This window comes from Leptodactylus fuscus, chromosome 1, assembly GCF_031893055.1.
Source record: "Leptodactylus fuscus isolate aLepFus1 chromosome 1, aLepFus1.hap2, whole genome shotgun sequence".
Lineage (NCBI taxonomy): Eukaryota > Metazoa > Chordata > Amphibia > Anura > Leptodactylidae > Leptodactylus > Leptodactylus fuscus.
Genome location: NC_134265.1, coordinates 15,297,558 through 15,320,557, shown reverse-complemented (window position 1 = coordinate 15,320,557; position 23,000 = coordinate 15,297,558). Strand labels below are relative to the sequence as shown.

Genomic DNA, 23,000 nt, shown 5'->3' with positions numbered 1-23,000 from the left:
TGTGATGGAACTGCAGATGAGCATTGTGTATTGTACTGGCTGTTCTGGACTCTAGGAGCCTGGTAACCCTGGTGCACCATGATCTAGTCGACCCTGCACAGTACAGTGGACAAACTATTAGGTTCTTGTGCATACATGGTGAAACCAGAGAGTATCCATATTGCAGAGGTCTCCATAACAACTACCTCTGGCCCCGCCTCTCACAAAGTGGGCGTGGTTAAGTCCCTGTTCCATAGTGTGATCATTGGGAGTGATTTTCCTCTATTTTGGGATATGTCGGAAAAGCAGAAGCTGCCATGTCCTAAAAGTGTGAATGTTGATAATTTCTTGCCTAAGGTTAACCCTGAACCCTTTGATCCTGACAGGAAAACACCATCTGTAGGGGAGACCCAAAATTGTAATCATTGATGGTAATAACTTTCCCCTGTCTGTGTTAGCTGGTGCTTCTGAAGGTCAGCAGGGAGTTCCCGAGATGCCGGAGCTCGAGGTGTCCTGTGACAATTCTGGGACTGCTCAAATGAGAGATCCTAATCTGGCTCATGACAATCAAATAAATCAATTATACACTCAGAAGAATTGAGGCTCCAAAGGACACTATCCTATAAATCTCCTATACCGTATATACTCGAGTATAAGCCGACTTTTTCCAGCACAGTTTTTATGCTGCAAGAGACCCCCTCGGCTTATACTCGAGTCAGGGTCTAATTCAGGCACGCAGCACAGGACTGCAAGGACCTGCATAAATTAAGTGAAGGGGGAGTGTTCTTTAGTGGTTGCTACAGTAATGATATAGGACACTGCCCCCTTCACTAGCCCGGGAGGCGGCAGGTCCCAGCTTCTATGTCTGCATCTAGGAGAGGTCATACAGTAAAGTGAAAGTAAAACACACAGGTACATACTGGAGTTACTATTACTATTAATGTCAGGCATTTGGGGATATTAATTTAGTTTTAGTAACTCCATGTGCCTCACATTAATAACAGTTAACCCCATCGTCCCTCACATTAACCCCTGTGTACCCCATATATGGGTTACTGATATGTGAGACACATGGGGGTACTAATAAAGTGCCTTAATAATGTTTAATGTAATAATTACTACCTCCATGTCTCTCACATATCAGTAACCCACTCAGTCAATGTCATTTTCTTGGTATCTATTTTAATTTTTGAAATTTTCCAGTAGCTGCAGCATTCACCCCCCGGCTTATACTCGAGTCAATAAGTTTTCCCAGTATTTTGTGATAAAATTAAAGGACCCAGCTTATATTCTGGTTGGCTTATACTCGAGTATGTACGGTAAATTTTACTTGTTAGATAGGTCTGAAATAGATCCAACTAAAATATAACTTTTATTCACCAAAATATAACAACACATAATGGACGAAAACAAAAATACACACGAGATGCCGCCTAGACCATGTGATTCTACTCACTAATTTTGCAACAGGTTGTGTTTACAGCCGACCCCTAAGGGTAATAATTAAAGGGGAATGATAGAGAAAAAAAAAATTAATTCATTCATTTATCAGTCTCATACTGATAGTGTCTCCTATTAAAGCTGCCCTTATAAACAGACAGATATCCAGATCCTCTTCTATAGATATAGCGAGTAACAAAAGACTTAGATGCTAAAGATTATCGTAGCTCTTCAGTGTCAGAGGGTCGGTTCTAAAAGTCTGTCAGGAACACCCTGCTTCACAGAAACGTCTATTTCGCTGTGAGAGGGGGCGTTGCTTTCCTCCCACTGATGATGCTGAGCGGTGAGGTATGCCCCCTCAGTACTTGTCTATGGATGAGTACTGTCAGGAGGGACGTAAAGTGCTAAAAGCCTTTACACCGATAAAATGTACTGTAATGTGAGGCCTTCTTACATACCACATAGGTACATTCAGAGGACACGTGTTACAGAAACCAAAAGATTGTAGAAAATTCCAAAAATTGCTAACCAATTTCTGCATGCAAATTAAATTGGAAATTAAAAAAGGAATATAATTCTTCATCCCCATATACAAACCCTAAGCAATTACTGTAAATCTCTAAGTAATGTTAGGGCCACTTTTCATCATATGGGGGCTTTGATCCTCATTGGGCCCCCTGGTTGACGTCAGCCCCTTAGCGAATTTTTGACACGGCCCCCAACCCCCCCGACTGACGCTAAAGACCTCGACCAACTGACCCCTAATGCCGCCACCCCCCTTCCCCGCATTATAATATCATATATTGGCCCCTGCACACAGTATTATGTCCCCATAGTGGCCCCAGTACACACTATTATGTCCCTTAGTGGCCCCTGCACATAATATTATGTCCCATAGTGACCCCAGTACACAGTATTATGTCCCCATACTGGCCCCAGTACACAGTATTATGTCCCCATACTGGCCCCAGTACACAGTATTATGTCCCCATACTGGCCCCCATACACAGTATTATGTCCCCATACTGGCCCCAGTGCACAGTATTATGTCCCCATACTGGCCCCAGTACACAGTATTATGTCCCCATACTGGCCCCCGTACACAGTATTATGTCCCCATAGTGGCCCCAGTACACAGTATTATGTCCCCATACTGGCCCCAGTACACAGTATTATGTCCCCATACTGGCCCCCGTACACAGTATTATGTCCCCATACTGGCCCCAGTGCACAGTATTATGTCCCCATACTGGCCCCAGTACACAGTATTATGTCCCCATACTGGCCCCCGTACACAGTATTATGTCCCCATAGTGGCCCCAGTACACAGTATTATGTCCCCATAGTGGCCCCAGTACACAGTATTATGTCCCCATACTGGCCCCAGTGCACAGTATTATGTCCCCATACTGGCCCCAGTACACAGTATTATGTCCCCATACTGGCCCCCGTACACAGTATTATGTCCCCATAGTGGCCCCCGTACACAGTATTATGTCCCCATAGTGGCCCCAGTACACAGTATTATGTCCCATACTGGCCCCAGTACACAATATTATGTCCCCATATTGACCCCAGTACACAGTATTATGTCCCCCATACTGGCCCCAGTACACAGTATTATGTCCCCATACTGGCCCCAGTACACAGTATTATGTCCCCTATACTGGCCCCAGTACACAATATTATGTCCCCATATTGACCCCAGTACACAGTATTATGTCCCCATACTGGCCCCAGTACACACTATTATGTCCCCATACTGGCCCCAGTACACAGTATTATGTCCCCATACTGGCCCCAGTACACAGTATTATGTCCCCATACTGACCCCAGTACACAGTATTATGTCCCCATACTGGCCCCAGTACACAGTATTATGTCCCCATACTGGCCCCCGTACACAGTATTATGTCCCCATACTGGCTCCCGTACACAGTATTATGTCCCCATACTGGCCCCCGTACACAGTATTATGTCCCCATACTGGCCCCCGTACACAGTATTATGTCCCCATACTGACCCCAGTACACAGTATTATGTCCCCATACTGGCCCCAGTACACAGTATTATGTCCCCATACTGGCCCCAGTACACAGTATTATGTCCCCATACTGGCCCCAGTACACAGTATTATGTCCCCATACTGACCCCAGTACACAGTATTATGTCCCCATACTGGCCCCAGTACACAGTATTATGTCCCCATACTGGCCCCCGTACACAGTATTATGTCCCCATACTGGCTCCCGTACACAGTATTATGTCCCCATACTGGCCCCCGTACACAGTATTATGTCCCCATACTGGCCCCCGTACACAGTATTATGTCCCCATACTGACCCCAGTACACAGTATTATGTCCCCATACTGGCCCCAGTACACAGTATTATGTCCCCATACTGGCCCCAGTACACAGTATTATGTCCCCATACTGGCCCCAGTACACAGTATTATGTCCCCATACTGGCCCCAGTACACAGTATTATGTCCCCATACTGACCCCAGTACACAGTATTATGTCCCCCATACTGGCCCCAGTACACAGTATTATGTCCCCATATTGACCCCAGTACACAGTGTTATGTCCCCTATACTGGCCCCAGTGCACAGTATTATGTCCCCATACTGGCCCCAGTACACAGTATCATGTCCCCATACTGGCCCCCGTACACAGTATTATGTCCCCATAGTGGCCCCAGTACACAGTATTATGTCCCCATAGTGGCCCCAGTACACAGTATTATGTCCCCATACTGGCCCCAGTGCACAGTATTATGTCCCCATACTGGCCCCAGTACACAGTATTATGTCCCCATACTGGCCCCCGTACACAGTATTATGTCCCCATAGTGGCCCCCGTACACAGTATTATGTCCCCATAGTGGCCCCAGTACACAGTATTATGTCCCCATACTGGCCCCAGTACACAGTATTATGTCCCCATACTGGCCCCAGTACACAGTATTATGTCCCCATACTGGCCCCAGTACACAGTATTATGTCCCCATACTGACCCCAGTACACAGTATTATGTCCCCATACTGGCCCCAGTACACAGTATTATGTCCCCATACTGGCCCCCGTACACAGTATTATGTCCCCATACTGGCCCCCGTACACAGTATTATGTCCCCATACTGGCCCCAGTGCACAGTATTATGTCCCCATACTGGCCCCAGTACACAGTATTATGTCCCATACTGGCCCCAGTACACAGAAATTATGTCCCCATAGTGACCCCTGCACACAGTATTATGTCCCCATACTGGCCCCCGTACACAGTATTATGTCCCATTGTGGACACCCATGAACAATCATTATACTCTGGGGTCTTTTCAGACCCCAGAGTATAATATTCAGCGACCCAGAGGGATACAAACATAACAAGCTACTGTTACTTACCTATCTCCTGACTCCCCTGCATTCTCCATCACTGTCGGCCATCTTCCGGGACGTCATGTGACCGAGGCCCTGCGTTGCGGGTCATATTACGTCACGCAAATAAGCCGAAGCTTGCCCGGAGCCTGGCGAGGTAAGTAACAGTTTTTTATGTTATCTTACCTCTCCCGGGCCTCTGATCGTTATACTCGGGGGTCCTAAAAGACCCCCGAGTATAACAGTGCTTGTGGGGCCCGCGGTGTCACTTACCGATCCCGGCCTATTAAAAAAAACCAAAAAAACGCAGCGGTAGCGGCTGTCACCGGACCCCTAATGTCCTGGGCCCTGTGGCAGCTGCCTCTGCTGCTACAGCGTTAGTCATTTTGCTCGCGATAGGCCTCGGTGGTCTACTAGGACTACTGATGTCATCAATGAGCCAGAAGAGTCCAGAAGGAGACTGCGAAGGACCACCAGACGCCACAAGGGAGCCCAGGAGAGTTGAGGCAGGGTTCTTATGGCCCAAACACTGATTTTAATGTGTGAACAAACTAGCAGAACGTGGTCCACTGACATGAGGTGGAATAGGGAGTTATTTCGAGAATTTAACAGCAACATTTTGGTCAAATTGGGATTCACATTGGTCCAGATTTACCAATACTTAGACAGTTGGTCTGATACTACACCAGATTTATCACAGTAACTGATACTGGTCAGTTTACTCAATAATTTACTCTGTATTTCTGTGTATATATTGATGTGTGTGTGTGTCTGTATTTCTGTGTGCACAGTGTTGGCCAAAAGTATTGGCACCCCTGCAATTCTGTCAGAAAATACTCATTTTCTTCCACAAACTCTTTGGTATTAATATATTCATTTAATTTGTCTTCAATGGAAAAACACAAAAAGAATTGTCAAAAAGCCAAATTGGATATAATTCCACACCAAACATAAAAAGGGGGTGGACAAAAGTATTGGCACTGTTTAAAAAATGTGATGCTTTTTTAATTTGTGTAAATAACAGCACCTGTTACTTACCTGAGGCACCTAACAGGTGGTGGCAATAACTAAATCACACTTGCAGCCAGTTGAAATGGATTTAAGTTGACTCCACCTCTGTCCTGTGTCCTTGTGTGACCACATTGAGCATGGAGAAAAGAAAGAAGACCAAAGAACTGTCTGAGGACTTGAGAAGCAAAATTGTGAGGAAGCATGAGCAATCTCAAGACTACAAGTCCATCTCCAAAGACCTGAATGTTCCTGTGTCTCCCGTTCGCAGTGTCAGTAAGAAGTGTAAAGCCCATGGCACTGTGGCTAACCTCCCTAGATGTGGACGGAAAAGAAAAATTGATGAGAGATTTCAACGCAAGATTGTGCGGATGGTGGATAAAGAACCTCGACTAACATCCAAACAAGTCCAAGCTGCCCTGCAGTGCGAGGGTACAACAGTGTCACCCCGTACTATCCAGCGTCAGCGTCTGAATGAGAAGGGACTGTATGGTAGGAGACCCAGGAAGACCCCACTTCTTACCCAGAGACATAAGCCAGGCTGGAGTTTGCCAAAACTTACCTGAGAAAGCCAAAACCGTTCTGGAAGAATGTTCTCTGGTCAGAGGAGACAAAAGTAGGAAAAGGCCTCAACATAGAGTTTACAGGAAAAAAAGAGGCCTTCAAAGAAAAGAAGACGCCCCCTACAGTCAGACATGGCGGAGGTTCCCTGATGTTTTGGGGTTGCTTTGCTGCCTCTGGCACTGGACTGCTTGACCATGTGCATGGCATTATGAAGTCTGAAGACGACCAACACATTGTGCAGCATCATGTAGGGCCCGGTGTGAGAAAGCCGGGTCTCCCTCAGAGGTCAGGGCTCTTCCAGCAGGACAAGGACCCAAAACACACTTCAGGTCAGCACTAGAAAATGGTGGTGAGAGAAAGCCCTGGAGACTTGTAAAGTGGCAGCAATGAGTCCAGCCCTGAATCCCATAGACCACCTGTGGGGGAGGGGGAGAGATCTCTTGGTGGCAGTTTGGAGAAGGCCCCCTTCACATCTCAGGAGGGACCTGGAGCAGTTTGCCAAAGAAGAAGAAGGGTCTAAGATTCCAGCAGAGCCTTGTAAGAAACTCATTGCTGGTTAGCGGAAGCGGTTGTGCGCAGTTATTGTGTCTAAAGGTTGTGCTACCAAGTATTAGGCTGAGGGCGCCAATACCTCTGTCCGGCCCATTATTGGAGTTTTGTGTAAAATGATCAATGATGTGACTTTTTTTTCATTCTCTTTTGTGTTTTTTTCATTGCAAGCAAAATAAATGAAGATATTACCAAAGAGTTTGTGCTTGTAATCATTATCTGGAAGAGACTGAGTATTATCTGACAGAATTGTGGGGGGGGCCAATACTTTTGGTCAACACTGTATATCGGTGTGTTTGTCTGTATTTCTCTGTGTATGTCGGTGTGTGTGTTGTATTTCTGTGTCTGTGTGATCACGCCTCTACTACCTTCTCATCAGGACATTGTCGTATCATGTAGAAAGAACTTGTATAAACTCCTCCCCCAGCACAGCCTGACTCCTCCCCACACATGTAACTGATCACATGACTGTGACATCATCAAAGGTCCTTTAACATCTATGGAGAAGCTATCACAACAGGACCTGATCATGTGACTCACTGACTCCTCCTCCACATGTGACATCATCCTAGGTCCTGTTATCACGGTTGCAGTAGAGGAGGAGGTATATATACGGTGGTCGCTCACAGTCCTGGCAGAGTTCGGCTCGTCATTGCAGGTTTGTTTTCCCGCTGACCTTTGCCTTGCGGTCACTTCCAGGTCACAATCTGACCTGTTCACTATTATTAGTTGTGATTTCATCACCGTGTGACCTGACGGTAGTGCGTACATACAATAGACTGTAAGGACCTTTACGTTAGTAGCTCCTTGTGTCCGCCAAACCAGGTGGGTTATAAGAGACGTATTATTAGACCAGTTAATGCCCCCGGAGCTGAGGTAGCGCCACCTACTGGGCTACGTGAAGTAGGCGAGACCAACAGGAAGGTCATGAAGTTCAGCAGCGATGGTCAAACCTCACGGCTCAGCCCTCTGCTTCATTTCATACCAAACCTGTTCACATAGATCCGGAAGTGTCCTGGGCGTCATTGTGGCATCGAGCAGTCCCCGGCATCCGTCTGACATCACGTACCCCAGGGTGACCCTTGAAGTTTGTGATTGGGCTCTCTACTTACATACCTGTACTGCCAGTGATGACATGCTACATCATAATATCCGATCAAATGGTCCCCTAATTATATTTTGATTGGTAGATTGTTTTTTTTATAATGTCTCATTTTCTTTCCATTCAGGTTCCTGGAATATAAAATTTTTTCAACTGAGACCTCTTATGAAAGAGAATTTATCAGGCTGACCCATCAAGGATGGAAAGAAACAGGAACAAGATGGTGGAAAGTCTATTAAATCTCACCCTAGAGATCATCTACCAGCTTACTGGAGAGGTGAGAGATTCTGATGATGTCATCATGACATCATTCTTATCTATAGTAATAACAGATTATAGAACTGGAGAGGTGATGGACTCTGGACATGTATGTAGTGAGATTTATTAATGTGTCTCCCCATAACCAGGATTACACAGTAGTGAAGAAGACCTCTAGTGGGCGCTGTCAGGCTCCTGTGTATGAAGGATATGGAGGAACCCTGAGCCCAATCCCAGGGCCTCCACCTCACCCCCTGATACAGGAGAAGATCAATGGACAGAAGATCCTAGAACTCACCAACAAGATGCTGGAGCTGCTGACTGGAGAGGTGACACTGCTGGGAATGCTGGGACATTATACAGTAACAGGAGGGGTTGGGGTGATGACTGTATCATTGTGTTGTCAGGTTCCTATAAGGTGTCAGGATGTCGCTGTCTATTTCTCCATGGAGGAGTGGGAGTATTTAGAAGGACACAAGGATCTGTACAAGGAGGTGATGATGGAGGACCACCAGCCCCTCACATCAGCAGGTAATAGACATGACTATATACACATGGACTTCCATTATTTGTATATACAGAATGAATTCAGTCCCTGTCTGTGTTTCCTACAGGTAGATCCAGTAAGAGGACAACACCGGAGAGATGTCCCAGTCCTCTTCTTCCACAGGATGATCAGGTAGATGGAGATATTCCCTATGATGTGTAGACAGCTGTGAAGTCCTTGTGGTCAGTCTTGGGTTCTCCACCAGTATTAGATGTTACTTACAATATTTCCTTCACAGCTTCTGACTCCGGATAAAGACGTGAAGAATATTAATACTACAGAGGCCTATGTGAGTGGTGATGAGGAGTGTGAGGAGGACATTCCTACCGGCAACCGCCCAGGTGAGGAGTAACTAAAGATGGGTGAACTTCTCAAGATTCATTTAGTTTCCGGTTTCCGGTTTGCGTTATTTGGGACCAAGATTTGTTTTTGGTTCAACAAGATCGGTAGGAACTACACCTTAAATTGGCTTAAAACATAGTGTAGAACACTGTCAGAGCTCCTAGGACTATATATCTATAAAACATAGGGTCCAAGGAGCCCTAAGAGTATTCTATACTATATGGTGATATCTCTAGATAATGTACTACTCAACACACCACAGTGGTGTAAGTCTCGTAACGTGTACACTGTAACTGGGGTGATATATTCTGTATATAATGATGTCACAGTCTGTCTCATATGTGTCGATAATAGAACATGGCTCACTAGTTTTACCTTTGCACTATTCTACTGTTTGCACTTGTGTCCTCTAACTGTTTCTATCGCCATAAATATTAACAATTGGTTTTCTTCCCATCCACCTTCTTTGAGTGCATGAGAGTTAAAAAATAATGGATTACAGATATGATTTATATCATGGATTCAATGTAATGTCAAGTTCTGGCCCGGCCATTATTAGGATATGACTTAATGTCCGGAATGTACCAAAGGTACTCGGAGGCGGCTGTATCTTGTAAAGGACACTGCTAGAAATTATTTATTAAAAGTTTATATTATTTAAAAATAATAAAATCAGCTTTTGTCTTGTCAGATGAAGGTACCAGGAGCTCAGAGGGACACTTCATAGTTACACAGATTAAAGTAGAAGATTGTGATATCGCTCAAGATCCATATGAAGAACATGCCATTATTCCAGATATACCCTCAGCCCTTCACAGCCAAGATCTTTCGTCTGATCCTATTAAACTCATCCTATTTTCTGATTCATCACAGCCTTTGAAGCAAAATAAAAGTCACAGAACGGGTGTTGAAAATCAAAAAACTCAGGCCGCAGAGAAAATATTCTCATGTTCAGAATGTGGGAAATGTTTCGCTAGGAAATCAAATCTTGTGGAACATCAAAAAACTCACACAAGAGAGAAGCCATTTTCATGCCCAGAATGTGGGAGAGGATTTATTTGGAAAGCAAATCTTGCTCAACATATGAGAACTCACACAGGAGAGAAGCCCTTTTCATGTTCTGAATGTGGGAAATGTTTTAGTGTGAAATCAGATCTTGTTAAACATCTGAGAATTCACACAGGGGAGAAGCCATATTCATGCGTAGAATGTGGGAAATGTTTCACTCGAAAATCGCATCTCAATGAACATCATAGAATTCACACAGGGGAGAAGCCACATTCATGCCCAGAATGTGGAAAAAGTTTCATTTCGAAATCAAATCTTGCCCAACATCTGAGAACTCACACAGTGGAAAAGACATATTCATGCCCAGAATGTAAGACATGTTTTATATGGAAACTTAATCTTGTTGACCATCAAAAATCTTGTGCAGGAGAGAAACCTTTTCCGTGCCCCGAATGTGGAACATGTTGTTCTCAGAAGTCATATCTTGTTAAACATCAGAGAACCAACACAGGAGAGAAACCATTTTCATGTTCAGAATGTGGGAGATGTTATAGTGTTAAATCGACTCTCATTCATCATCTGAAAACTCACACAGGGGAGAAGCCATATTCATGTATAGAATGTGGAAAAGGTTTTACTCAAAAATCGCATCTTATTGAACACAAGAGAACTCACACAGGGGAGAAGCCATTTTCATGTCCGGAATGTCAAAAATGTTTTTTAAGGAAAGCGGGTCTTGTTGAACATCAGAAGATTCATTCAGGGGAGAAGCCATTTTCATGCTCAGAATGTGGGAAACAATTTACCCATAAGTCAGACCTTGTGAGACATCAGAGAATTCACACGGGGGAGAAGCCATTCTCATGTTCAGAATGTGGAAAATGTTTTATCCAAAAATCATCCCTAATTTCACATCAAAGAACTCACACAGAACAACCTACCGATATCCAGAATGTGGGGAATACTTTACCCACAACTCACATCATCTTAGACTTAGGACAGGGTAGTAGCCATTTTCTTTAAAAAAAAATTTCCAAGATAGTAGAAGAAAATACTGTTCCAGGCAAAGTAAAGTGACATCATACAAGAGAAAGCAACTCTCACAACTGCATATTGGACCATACTTAGAAGCCTAAACTCGGAGTTTGTGATAATGGGCAATATTACATCGCCATGTACAGTATTCATATTTTTTTGGTTATGAATACGAATGCAAAATACCGGCTGAAATACTTAAAAATTATTTAAAATTATTTTATACAACTTTTAATATTATATAACCAATTAGATGTATAGTTTGCTAAGTTAGACGAGCTTTGCTGCCTTATCGTGGCCATCAGTCAAGGAGTCGGAGCAGGAGTTGGAGACGGATGGTGGAAAAATAGAGGCATTGGAGTTCATGATTTGGCTTGAGAAAGCAATATAGAGCAAGAAATCTAAACGATTACCAATGAATGTATTATCCTAAAAACAATTGGAATCCAAATACACAGTCCAGTCACATTAATGTGACCACCTATCAAAATCCAGAATAACCACTTTGGCAGAGCGGACCGCTGCGAGACGTGCAGGAAGAAAGGGGATGTTGTGATGATGGTCACTGGGATGTTGAGCCATGCTGACTCCAGTGCTGTGGCCAGCTGCGCTAGGTTACGCGGTTGAGCATCCATGGCGTGAACAACCCGATCAAGGTAGTCCCACAGATTCTCGATTGGGTTCAAGTCCAGGGAATTTGCTGGCCAAGGGAGTGCGGTAAACTCATCCTGGTGCTCCTCGGACCACGCACGTACGCTGCGAGCTTTATGACACGTGGCATTGTCCTGCTGGTAGATACCATCATCCTGAGGAAAAACATTTTGCATGTAGGGGTGAACATGGTCTGCAAGGATAGATGCATACTTGTGTTGATCCATCGTGCCTTTCACAATGATGAGTGCACCCAGATGGCTGATGACACGCGCCTTCTGCCATTGGTTATTTAACGTTGACGTCAAAAGTAGGCGGCGGCCACATTAATATGACTGGACTGTGTAACGCCTACGTATCAATCATGTCCATAATATTATTTCACATTAATATATAAAACCATTTCAAAATGTTTGTGTCCCCGTCCTTTGCTTTATAACTTATCTCCATGTGCTGGGTCCGGGGCCTTACTAGCGAGACACTCTGCTGGTGAGACTCAAGCAGTCTGTGAGTCTGAATTAGTATTAGTTTGTACAGTATGGCGGAGAGGAGGGAACAGCTGAGTCTACGAACTTGTGTATCAAAGCACTTCTCTGTTTATTAGATAAAGCCAGCAGTTCCTATACTTGCCTATAATATGAAGCTTCTCATGGTCCTAACAGATCACACGACACACAAGGTGGAGCTTTGACTAAATATAGTTCTGTGTACATGCTCTCAGACCTAATCTTGGAGTTCGCGCAAACTGGTTTAGACCATTGACTAGATCTTGCAGACTACACTGTAGTGAAACACTATATAATGTTTTTGCTCACGTCACAACCTATGGAGCTGATGGAGACCTGCAGGGATCAGTTGTATTAAAGAGGACCTTTCATGTCCTCGGGGCACATGCGGTTTTATATACCGCTAGAAAGCCGGCAGTACACTGAATTCCGCACACTGTCGGTTTTCCCATTATGTGTCCTGTTTGAAGAGCTAGCGGTGCATTTACTCATAGTTCTTCACTGTCAGAAGGAAATTCCAGACAGTCTAACTGGGAACGCCCCTCCTGACAGTAGTGTTCATAGCGCTGTACTGTGAGGGGGCCCAGCGATGACGACACTCCAGCTGTTATAAAACTAGAACTCCAAGTATGCATACTGGCTCTGCTGTTCTTGGAGCTCCCATGGAAGTGAATGGAGCATGTTGGTAGTTGTAGTTTCACAGCATCTGGAGTGCCGAAGGTTGCTGACCCCTGGTCTATAACATGATGGGAGACTCATGTTTCAAGCTGTAGTGGATGGTGAGTTATGGAGCTATATGGCACCATTTGTGTATGGCTGGCCGGCTTTTGTACTACACCATCATTTTCTGCATTGCAGCGGTGAGGATGTTGCTGTTAGCATGAATTGTGGTCAGTACCAGGACATCGCTCCTATTTATATATTTGATCAAGATGTAGTCATTGCAGAGTAACCTGCTGTTGCTGCTCTTGAGTATTTGCCCGACCATAGACCTAGGGAGGCCTCTCAGAATATTGAGGACAATGTCATATGCTGCAGTACCACCGGAAGTAAAGAACTAAGGGCCCCTTCACACGGCGTAAGCGCTCGGCTCATTCCGAGCCGTACACACGAGCGCTTCTAAACACTTCCCATTCACTTCAATGGGAGCGCGCATAAAGCCGGCTTTACGAGCGCTCCCATTGACGTGAATGGGAAGTGTTTAGAAGAGCTCGCGTTTATAGCTCGGTGGCCATTTTTGGGTAGCCGCTCTTGCAGTTCAATACAGGAGCCGGCCGGCGGAAATTTTTGGGTAGCCGCTCTTGCAGCTCAATACAGGAGCCAGCCGGTGGCCATTTTGGGGTGGCCTCTCTATGCTCCTGTATAGAACTACAAGAGCAAGAGAAGCCAGAAGAGGCGGAGTTGCTGCAGAAGAAGGAGGCGGCACAGGAAAGAGCTCTCGGGCAGCAATGGGGACGCGCTCATCGGTGTTTCAGCGCTGGGGCCCGCCCTCATTGCTGTGGAGAGCTCATTTGCATACCAGTTAAAACTGGTATTTCTACGGAACGGCGCGGCGGAGACCATGTCTAAAGGTAGGAGACGAATAGCCTTTCTTCAGGCTATTCCGAAGTGTTCATTAGAAAAAAAGATAGTTTAATGGTAGAATCCCTTTAAGGAGTTATAATATCCCTAGAGCCTGGTCTAGAAGTCTCTCATCTCGGCCAAAGCAGTTTTCCCTACGCTGTGCTGAGGAGATCCAACCAGATCGAAACAGCGCTGTCCACAGCTGGGATATTGATTTGGCTAAATCCCGCATCATAGCATTGAGGCTTGTTGAAAAAGTCGGGCATGATGTTTAAGGGAGCTGCCCTTAGAGGGCAGTAAACAGAGGCACTGTTTTCCAATTTACATCTTGGGAAACAGATTTGCATATTTTTCCAATATTTCCTCACTGTTTTTTCTTAATGATCCCAATACCTGTGAGTGTACGCTGAGCTACCTTTGCCTAACTTATACATTTTAATGCCATACCTTGCTGGCCAGACATTGGAAGAATCTCACTAGGTCTCCTGTGAACCCTGGAAAAGTATCAGGCTGCAATGAAGGTTTCATGCACATTACGAAGGCAGACAGTGATGTCCTCCATGCCCTGGATATCCTCCACTTTAAAGATGCAATGAAGGAGCGCGGGCTGAGTGGATGACTTCCACATCGTAGGAATGCAGGCTCTGGCAGCATTAACCAGATGTTTCAGGGAAGATTTGCAATAAGTGTGAAGGGAATAGTCAGAGAGGTGAAACAGGTACAAAGCTGGGCTTCCGGGGAGAAAAGGGGGACCTGAAGTACCTTGCGAATTACCCAGTGAACCCCCCGCTAGAAGTCCTTTGGCCCGCTACACTCCCAGAAGATGTGCAGCAGCATCCTCTCCTCCATGTCACATCGCCAAGACCTCGATGAAGCAGATGGTATTTGTTTGGTATTGCTCGCAATTCAACTCTTGTGTGCAAATTCAAAAATGATTAAGCATTTTGAGTCTGAGAAGACAGTATTCAAGACAGTTTTCCACTTAGTAAGGTATGTAGGCTTGTGGCCCGGAACTGGGGAGATCAGCAGCATGTAAAAATCTGAGAGGAGGTGTCTGACTAGGCCGGACCCAAAACAGGCCTTCTCAAACCGTGAGAGCAGTCTATCGTAATCCAGGGAGTCGGGCAACAAAAAGAGGAAGCGGGTGAGCTGAAGGACTTTCCACTGACCAAGTGACCATCACAACGATAATGCATGGCTTTGTCTATCAGCTTCACACCATTGTTTGACATGGCCAGGAGACAGGCCTGCACGGAAGGCTGGGTTACCCAGTATGGGGAACAACGGGGACAGAAAAGGAGAGGGAAAAACGTCCTACATAATTGGAGTGTAGGTCCGATGATGGGGTGGGATTTCAGAGCCACATTGTGAGTCCAGCCAGGGGAGCAAGTGGAGGGGAGTTCCCGAGAAAGTGTGCTCCAAGAAGACCCATTTCTTGAAGGGGAGATGACAGCACCAGTCCAACACCCATTGGAGCATAGAGGCTTCATAATACTTGCGAGGGTCAGGGAGCCACAAGCCACCCCACAGTTTTGGTAAGATAAGGGTTGAATGGGCTAGTCTAGATGGTTTAACCATCCCAATGAAGTTAGTAAGGTCGCTATATAGAAATTTATAGAAACTACGGGATATGAATTGGGAGAGTTTGTAAAAGATAGAGTAGGTGGGACACGATGTTCATTTTTTAAATGGCACAATGCCCAAACCAAAGGTAGGTTCCCTTGGACCGTTTTAAGTCCAACCTGGTCACCCAAAGGAGTTGTAGTTTGTACTTAATTTATACCTGCCCAGATTCCTAGATATCCATATCCCCAAATATTTGATGGCGCCATGTGACGATCTGAAAGGGAAGGAGGACTCTAACAAAGACTGGACCCGCTGGGGAAGTGAGACATTAAGGGCCTCCGATTTTTGAAAGTTAATTTGAAAGTTAGAGATATTACAAAACATTGTGGTAATTCTATATTAAAGGGGTTGTCCGGGATAAACTATGAATATACCCCCAAACTAAACCCCCTCCCCCCGGCCTAACTTCTAATTTACCTCTATTAAAAATATAGATATAATTGCCTATATTCCTGGGATGGTCATATAACCAACAGTGCAGTTGGGCAGTGGGCGGGATAACTTAGTGTAGCTTAGCTAAGGAGGAGGGGGAGGGGTGTAACGGAGTGATAGAGGAGGAGTGACAGAGAGGTAGTGTGGAAGGTACACTGGAAGTTTCATATCAGGAAACTAACTCCATGTAAACAAATGCAGAAGATGCCAGGAGCTCCCACAGACATCCAGAAATAACTCAAACCACTGCTAAAAGTATATGGGTGTATTTTTAACCCATTAATAGCACTAACAGACCTTTAAAAATCAATAAATAAATGTTTACCTGGAAAACCCCTTTAACGGAAGGAGTGAGGCAAAAAAAAAGTTCATTCATGTACTCTGCAATCTGTACGTGTCTAACACCAACTCGCAAGCCCCTATTGGCAGTATAAGATCTAATTGTCCAAAGTAGGGGCTCTAGGGTCAGGACAAAAATCAAAAGAGAGAAGGGGCAATCCTGGCATGTGCCGCTCCGATACGCCATTAACTCTCGTCGAAGCCGATGGGTTGGAGAAGTTTGAGGGGAGCCCAGAGTTAGTAACATGCCGCTGATGCGAAGAGTTCAGAGGGGGGGAGGCCTTTGCGGGAGAAGAGTGGTGCAGGTTATAGAGGTTACAATAGAACTGGGTGATTACTTCCGCGATGAGATGGGTGTCAAAAGGATTTGGCTAGCATTCGGCTACACTTATTCCCAAACTGATAGAAGTAGCGACAGACTCTAGCTAGGCACTAAGGACAATCAGGGTTGTAAGTTCATAGGACTGGACCTTTTTTATGCGGGATCCTAGTTGAACAAAAATCCTTCTTAGCACACACTTATGGCCAGACCAGAGTGTCAACGGGGACACATCATCTGTGGAATTCTCTTTAAAATAATGTTCAGGGGTGGAAGTTACATCTTGAGAGGTCAGGAAATCTTGGAGTAGGGACTCATTGAGACGTCACTGTCAAGTCCGAGGTCTGGTGGTGGAGGACGCGAGAACAGCATGGACCATTGCGTAGTCGGTGAAGGCAATAGGATGGATCGTAGCCCCTCTATTTAGAGGTACACCAACAAGGCTAAGGAAGAAGTAATCTATATATATATATATATATATATATGTATACATGTATACATCACGGGGATGAGAATAAAATATATAATCACAGTCACCTGGTTGGGCCGTACACCAGAGATCTATCAACAGCAAACTGCAGACACGTCGGAGGTAAAAGAGGGAGAGGTGAGAGAAGCTCACAGGATTTAAGGTCCCCTCCCAACTTAAAGTCCCCTCTCAACTTCAAAGTACCTTCATTGAAGTTCTCCAGCTTGGATAAGATGCCATCTAAGGCCCCTAGCTGATCGAAGTTAGGAAGCTACATATTGCCGACGGTGAAAATGGCAGCTGCCAGCTCTCCCTTCACAAACAGAAATCTGTCTGACAAATGAAAATTTTAGGGGTGAAAAGTGTAGAGAACTGTTCAAATTTATACGGAGGATCAAATCCCAAGTAAATTTGGAGTGAGCATTTTTATTATTATTGTTTATTTATACAGAACCATTAATTTATTCCACGGTGCTGTACATTATTATATTAATCCCATGGTGCTGTACATTATTATATTAATTCCATGGTGCGAGAGGGATGAAAGGAAAAGAAGGGGGGGGACCGGGACCAGATCTCAAGGTTGACCCATCAGGTCCCTGTGCTGCTGGGAACCCTGGAAAAGAATCCACGGGGTCCAGGCCCTCAAGAAGGCCTCATACTTGTCTCGAAGAGACGCCGTGAGATCCTCCATTGATTGGATGTCCTCCACCTTACGGAGCCAATGGCGCAGAGAAGGAGGGCTAGGAGATTATGGGGGTCAGTCTTCTGTGTCTTGGTAAGGAGTTCCAGAGTATGGGGGATGCACAGGAGAAATCTTGGAGACGGTTGTGTGAGGAGCGGATGAGAGTAGAGCAGAGTAGGAGGTCATTGGAGGATCTGAGGTTATGTGTGGGCAGGTAACGGGAGATGAGGTCAGAGATATATGGAGGAGACAGGTTGTGGATGGCTTTGTATGTTAATTTTAGTAACTTGAATTCTTTTCTATGGGCAATAAGTAGCCAGTGGAGGGACTGGCAGAGGGGAGTAGCCGATGAAGATCGGGGGGTGAGGTGACTTAAGTGAGCAGTGCAATTTAAAGTGGACTGGAGGGGGGCGAGGATGTTAGCTAGGAGTCCATGGAGAAGGGTGCTGCAGTAATCTAAGCGGGAGATTATGAGGGCCTGGACGAGCATCTTAGAAGTTTCAGGGGTGAGGAAGGAGCGGATTCGGTGGATGTTCTTCAGTTGGAGGCGGCAGGAGGTGTTGAGAGCATTGTGTATTATCATACACCATGTCAATGACCTGGCTTTGGAGTGTCATACTATATACACAGAACATATAACAGGATAAAGAAAGACCAGCACAAACACAAGCAGATGTACAAGCAAACATTTATTATCTATGATTATATTATTTATCTTCTATGATCTTGTCTGTATTATTTGTGTACTACTTATCAAGACAAATTCCGACAGACAGGTTACTGCGCTGTATGAATTCTTTGATGTTTAAGAAGATTTGTTTTCTGGGTAAAACACTTCCCACATTCTGAACATGAATAAGGCTTCTCTCCTGTGTGAATTCTCTGATGTTTAACAAGTTCTGATCTTTGAGAAAAACATTTCCCACATTCTGGGCATGAGAATGGCTTCTCACCTGTGTGAATTCTTTCATGTGCTATTAGAGCTGTTTTGTAGTTGAAACACTTTGCACATACAGTACAGGAAAATGGCTTCTCCCCCGTGTGAATTCGCCGATGTCTATCAAGATGTGTTTTCCTTGAGAAATACTTTCCACATTCTAGACATGAAAATGGTTTCTCCCCTGTGTGAATTCTGTGATGTGCAATAAGAACAGACTTCTGATAAAAACCTTTCCCACATTCAGAACATGAGAATGGCTTCTCTCCTGTGTGACGTCTTTGATGGTGAAGAAGTTGTTTTTTCTGAGTAAAATATTTTCCACATTCTGGACAAGAAAAGGTTTTCTCTGCGTGAGTTCTTTGATGTGCAATGAGAGCTGACTTTTGGCTAAAACGTTTTCCACATATAGTACATAAAAATGGCTTCTCCCCTGTATGAATCCTTTGATGTCTGATAAGAATTGATTTCTGAGTAAAGCATCTGCCACATTCTGAACATGAAAATGGCTTCTCCCCTGTGTGAATTCTCTGATGTCGATCAAATTCTATTTTCTGATAAAAACATTTGCCACATTCTGAACATGAAAACGGCTTATCCCCGGTGTGGGTTTTTTGATGTTTATAAAGATTTGCTTTCTGAGAACAACACTTTCCACAATCTGGGCATGAAAATGGCTTGAGCATTGTATGTGTTCTCTGATGTTGAACAAGACTTGATTTTAGGTTAAAACTATTTCCACATTCTGAACATAAATATGGCTTCTCACCTGTGTGAGCTCGCTGATGCTCAACAAGAGTTGGTTTCTGGGTAAAACATTTCCCACATTCTGAACATGAAAATGGTTTCTCTCCTGTGTGAATTCTCATATGCCTATCAAGCTCTGATTTCTGGGTAAAACGTTTCCCACATTCTGAACATGAATATGGCTTCTCCCCTGTGTGAATTCTCTGATGCCTCGCAAGATCTGATTTCTGGATAAAACACTTCCCACATTCTGAACATGAAAATGGCCTCTCCCCTGTGTGAATTCTCTGATGTCTATCCAGTTCTGATATCTGGTTAAAACTTTTCCAGCATTCTGTACAAGAAAATCGTTTTTCCCCTGTGAAAGGAGTTTGATGTACAAAACCCCTCTTAAAAGTGTGTGATATATCAGAAGGTAGATTGATCCTCTGAATGTCTGAGGGTATATCTGGGGTAATGACATGTTCTTCATATGGATCTTGTGTGATACCAGGATCCTCTGCTTTATAATCTGTACATACCAGATGTCCCTCTGAGCTCCCGGTACAGTCATCTGACAAGACAAAAAAAAAGATTTTATTTTTTTCAAAAAGATATCTTTAAAAATAAGGCCCAATTCACATCTGTGCATGGGTTTCCTTTTGGGGAGTCCGCTTGGAGACTCCTTCCCGAACGGAAACCTAATTCGCATAAACAAGGGGTTACCTTAGGAAACCCACGGACCCCAGAGACTGTAATGGGGTCCGTGTGGTTTCCACACGTAAAATGCGGAGAGGGGAACGGAATGACCCAAACGCAGATGTGAACCGGGCCTAAAACTGAAATTTCAGAACATTTTGAAGTCTACATTAAAAACAGGTCGCTGCCATTTATTTTTTTTCACTAAAGCAAATTTTTGAATATGACCCTAAAAACGGAAAAAAAAAATGGAAAAGTAATACAAATTGCAAGGTGGGCAGAATTTTTTTTTTATTAATATTTCGAACTACCCGTTTTTTTGAGTGAATTTCACGATCGCGATCGGCTGGAAAATGATCGGAAATCGGATTTTGAAATCTCAAGATCGGCTCAACTTTACTGTATAATATACAATTAAGCTTGAGAGATCGTGAAAGATCGGATCCCGATCGGCGATCAAGCAAATTTCACGATCATGTTTGGCTGGAAAATGATCGGAAATCGGATTTAAAAATCGATCCTGAAATCTCAAGATTGGCTCAAGCCTATCGTTGAGATGGGAATATCCCTTTAATGAAGTCCATGACTTTAATTAACCCAACTAATAGTATTGCTATTTATCATATGATCCATTAAACGAGGGAATGTTCAAATCCCCTAAAAAACAAGTAAAATGTTTAATAAAATATCAAAAATATTAAACGGAAGAACACACAATAAGCAGATATTCCTGCATTATAACAAAAAGTAAAAAAAAACAATAAAATGCAAAAAATTAAAGTCAGCGTGTCCTTACCTGGTTATCTGTCTCTGTCCTGTAATCTCCAGCACCTACTAACCTCATACAATATCTATAGAAGATACTACTGTATGTTCCCACAGTCCCTCACCTGGGCGGTTCCCTGTAGGAATGTCCTCCTCACACTCCTCCTCACCACTCACATAGGGATCGTCTTTTATTGTTATAGTGATAACATTAATATCATCCAGATCTGTATCCTGATGGGAAATCTGCGGAACAAATAACGTAAGTCAGTAGGAAGTTGGAGAAGTCCTGGGGAATACAGTAGGAGATATCAGAGACAAATAGCTGCCGGTCACCTCAAGGCTTCACATACAGTAAATAATAGGTGACGGCTCATCCTGAAGAACACATACACTCGGCATAGCTAGATGGCTACATGTATACTCGGCATGGCTAGACCTGCTTCAGGTTGTCTCAGTGGAGGAGATCAGATTCTACCAGATACATCCGGGGTTGTTTGTCTCAGGGGAAATAAAGGATCAGATCGGTAGAAATCCAACCTGATGGTTCCTTATTCCAATCAGAAGTCTCCAAAGCCAGAAGATTGTGAGAAGATCCAGACAACATGTAATGTCTATGGTCAGCTTTATCCTCCATCTCCACCTCTCATTACACAAGTATAAACCATCTAATACTGCTGGAGAACCCAAGACTGACCACAAGGACTACACAGCCCGTCTACACATCATAGGGAATATCTCCATCTACCTGATCATCCTGTGGAAGAAGAGGACTGGGACATCTCTCCGGTGTTGTCCTCTTACTGGATCTACCTGGAGGAAACACAGACAGGGACTGAATTCATTCTGTACATAAAAATAATGGAAGTCCATGTGTATATAGTCATGTCTATTACCTGCTGATGTGAGGGGCTGCTGGTCCTCCATCATCACCTCCTTGTACAGATCCTTGTGTCCTTCTAAATACTCCCACTCCTCCATGGAGAAATAGACAGCGACATCCTGACACCTTATAGGAACCTGACAACACAATGATACAGTCATCACCCCGACCCCTCCAGTTACTGTATAATGTCCCAGCATTCCCAGCAGTGTCACCTCTCCAGTCAGCAGCTCCAGCATCTTGTTGGTGAGTTCTAGGATCTTCTGTCCATTGATCTTCTCCTGTATCAGGGGGCGAGGTGGAGGCCCTGGGATTGGGCTCAGGGTTCCTCCATATCCTTCATACACAGAAGCCTGACAGCGCCCACTAGAGGTCTTCTTCACTACTGTGTAATCCTGGTTATGGGGAGACACATTAATAAATCTCACTCCATACATGTCCAGAGTCCATCACCTCTCCAGTCCTATCATCTGTTATTACTATAGATAAGAATGATGTCATGATGACATCATCAGAATCTCTCACCTCTCCAGTAAGCTGGTAGATGATCTCTAGGGTGAGATTTAATAGACTTTCCGCCATCTTGTTCCCGTCTCTTTCCATCCTTATCTCTTATATACGAGACATTGACTATGAGGATTCTACATGTGAGAACATAAACAGAAAGATGAGACAATGTAATAAATACACAAAGGCAGATCCTCCATGTTTGGGGTGAGGCTCATAATGGAGTTGTGTCGTACACAGTGGAACGTCCTCAGGAATCCTGAAGCCTCAGTGATAGAGGGGCGGGGGATTTACCAGATGTTTTGTTATGATCTGAGTTTCAACAAAGGCAACGAATGACTGGTGGGAACATGGAATGGGGAACGATTAAAACACAAATAAAAGAAAAAAATTTTTTGCCAGTTGACAGACTAGGAGACTATCCAGAAAGGATGTACAATGTCAGGAGACAGTGGGGAGAGCTTATTAGGATTGGGGTTTCCTACACCATTGTTAGGCCTCATTCACATGTCAGTGGGTTCCGATGATTATGGAGCTCGTCCTTTCCATCTCCATGAAAAAAGCTCAGAATGGAACCTCCTCATAGAAATCAAAGTCACACAATATCCCATGTAAATTCAGCGCTATTATGTCATTTATTCTCAGGTTATTGACCTCTGCTGTGATGTTTCGTTTGTAAGCAC

The 23,000-nt window shown here is 44.3% G+C and overlaps 3 protein-coding genes across 4 annotated transcripts in view; 2 read left to right on the top strand and 1 right to left on the bottom strand.

Moving 5' to 3' along the window:
- LOC142189718 (uncharacterized) overlaps positions 1 to 23,000 on the bottom strand; it is a 239,155-nt gene that overhangs the window by 118,127 nt on the left and 98,028 nt on the right. Inside the window, exons 5-7 of one of the 2 annotated variants that reach the window (XM_075262248.1) lie at positions 21,676 to 21,740; positions 21,053 to 21,173; positions 19,507 to 20,037 (exon numbers count right to left, since the gene is read on the bottom strand). In XM_075262248.1, the coding sequence (XP_075118349.1) occupies positions 19,507 to 20,037; positions 21,053 to 21,173; positions 21,676 to 21,740 (717 nt within the window). The remainder of the gene's footprint in view (positions 1 to 19,506; positions 20,038 to 21,052; positions 21,174 to 21,675; positions 21,741 to 23,000) is intronic. The other variant, XM_075262249.1, reaches the window with a different exon arrangement.
- Positions 7,501 to 8,961, top strand: LOC142189452 (gastrula zinc finger protein XlCGF66.1-like). The gene is made up of 4 exons (XM_075262147.1): positions 7,501 to 7,576; positions 8,148 to 8,297; positions 8,428 to 8,607; positions 8,686 to 8,961. The coding sequence occupies exons 2-4, from the start codon at positions 8,220 to 8,222 to the stop codon at positions 8,959 to 8,961; spliced, it is 534 nt and encodes a 177-aa protein (XP_075118248.1). The 5' UTR covers positions 7,501 to 7,576; positions 8,148 to 8,219.
- LOC142189436 (uncharacterized) lies at positions 9,037 to 11,351 on the top strand. Its single transcript, XM_075262146.1, has 2 exons — positions 9,037 to 9,166; positions 9,859 to 11,351. The coding sequence occupies exons 1-2, from the start codon at positions 9,037 to 9,039 to the stop codon at positions 11,196 to 11,198; spliced, it is 1,470 nt and encodes a 489-aa protein (XP_075118247.1). The 3' UTR covers positions 11,199 to 11,351.

What these genes read in the sequence shown, in the direction of transcription:
- LOC142189452 (XM_075262147.1), top strand. Translation starts at nt 8,220, where the DNA reads ATGGAAAGAAACAGGAACAAGATGGTGGAAAGTCTATTAAATCTCACC. An exon ending in TCTACCAGCTTACTGGAGAG is followed by an intron (nt 8,298 to 8,427) that starts GTGAGAGATTCT and finishes CCCCATAACCAG; the next exon opens with GATTACACAGTAGTGAAGAA. An exon ending in TGGAGCTGCTGACTGGAGAG is followed by an intron (nt 8,608 to 8,685) that starts GTGACACTGCTG and finishes TTGTGTTGTCAG; the next exon opens with GTTCCTATAAGGTGTCAGGA.
- LOC142189436 (XM_075262146.1), top strand. Translation starts at nt 9,037, where the DNA reads ATGTTACTTACAATATTTCCTTCACAGCTTCTGACTCCGGATAAAGAC. An exon ending in TCCTACCGGCAACCGCCCAG is followed by an intron (nt 9,167 to 9,858) that starts GTGAGGAGTAAC and finishes TTGTCTTGTCAG; the next exon opens with ATGAAGGTACCAGGAGCTCA.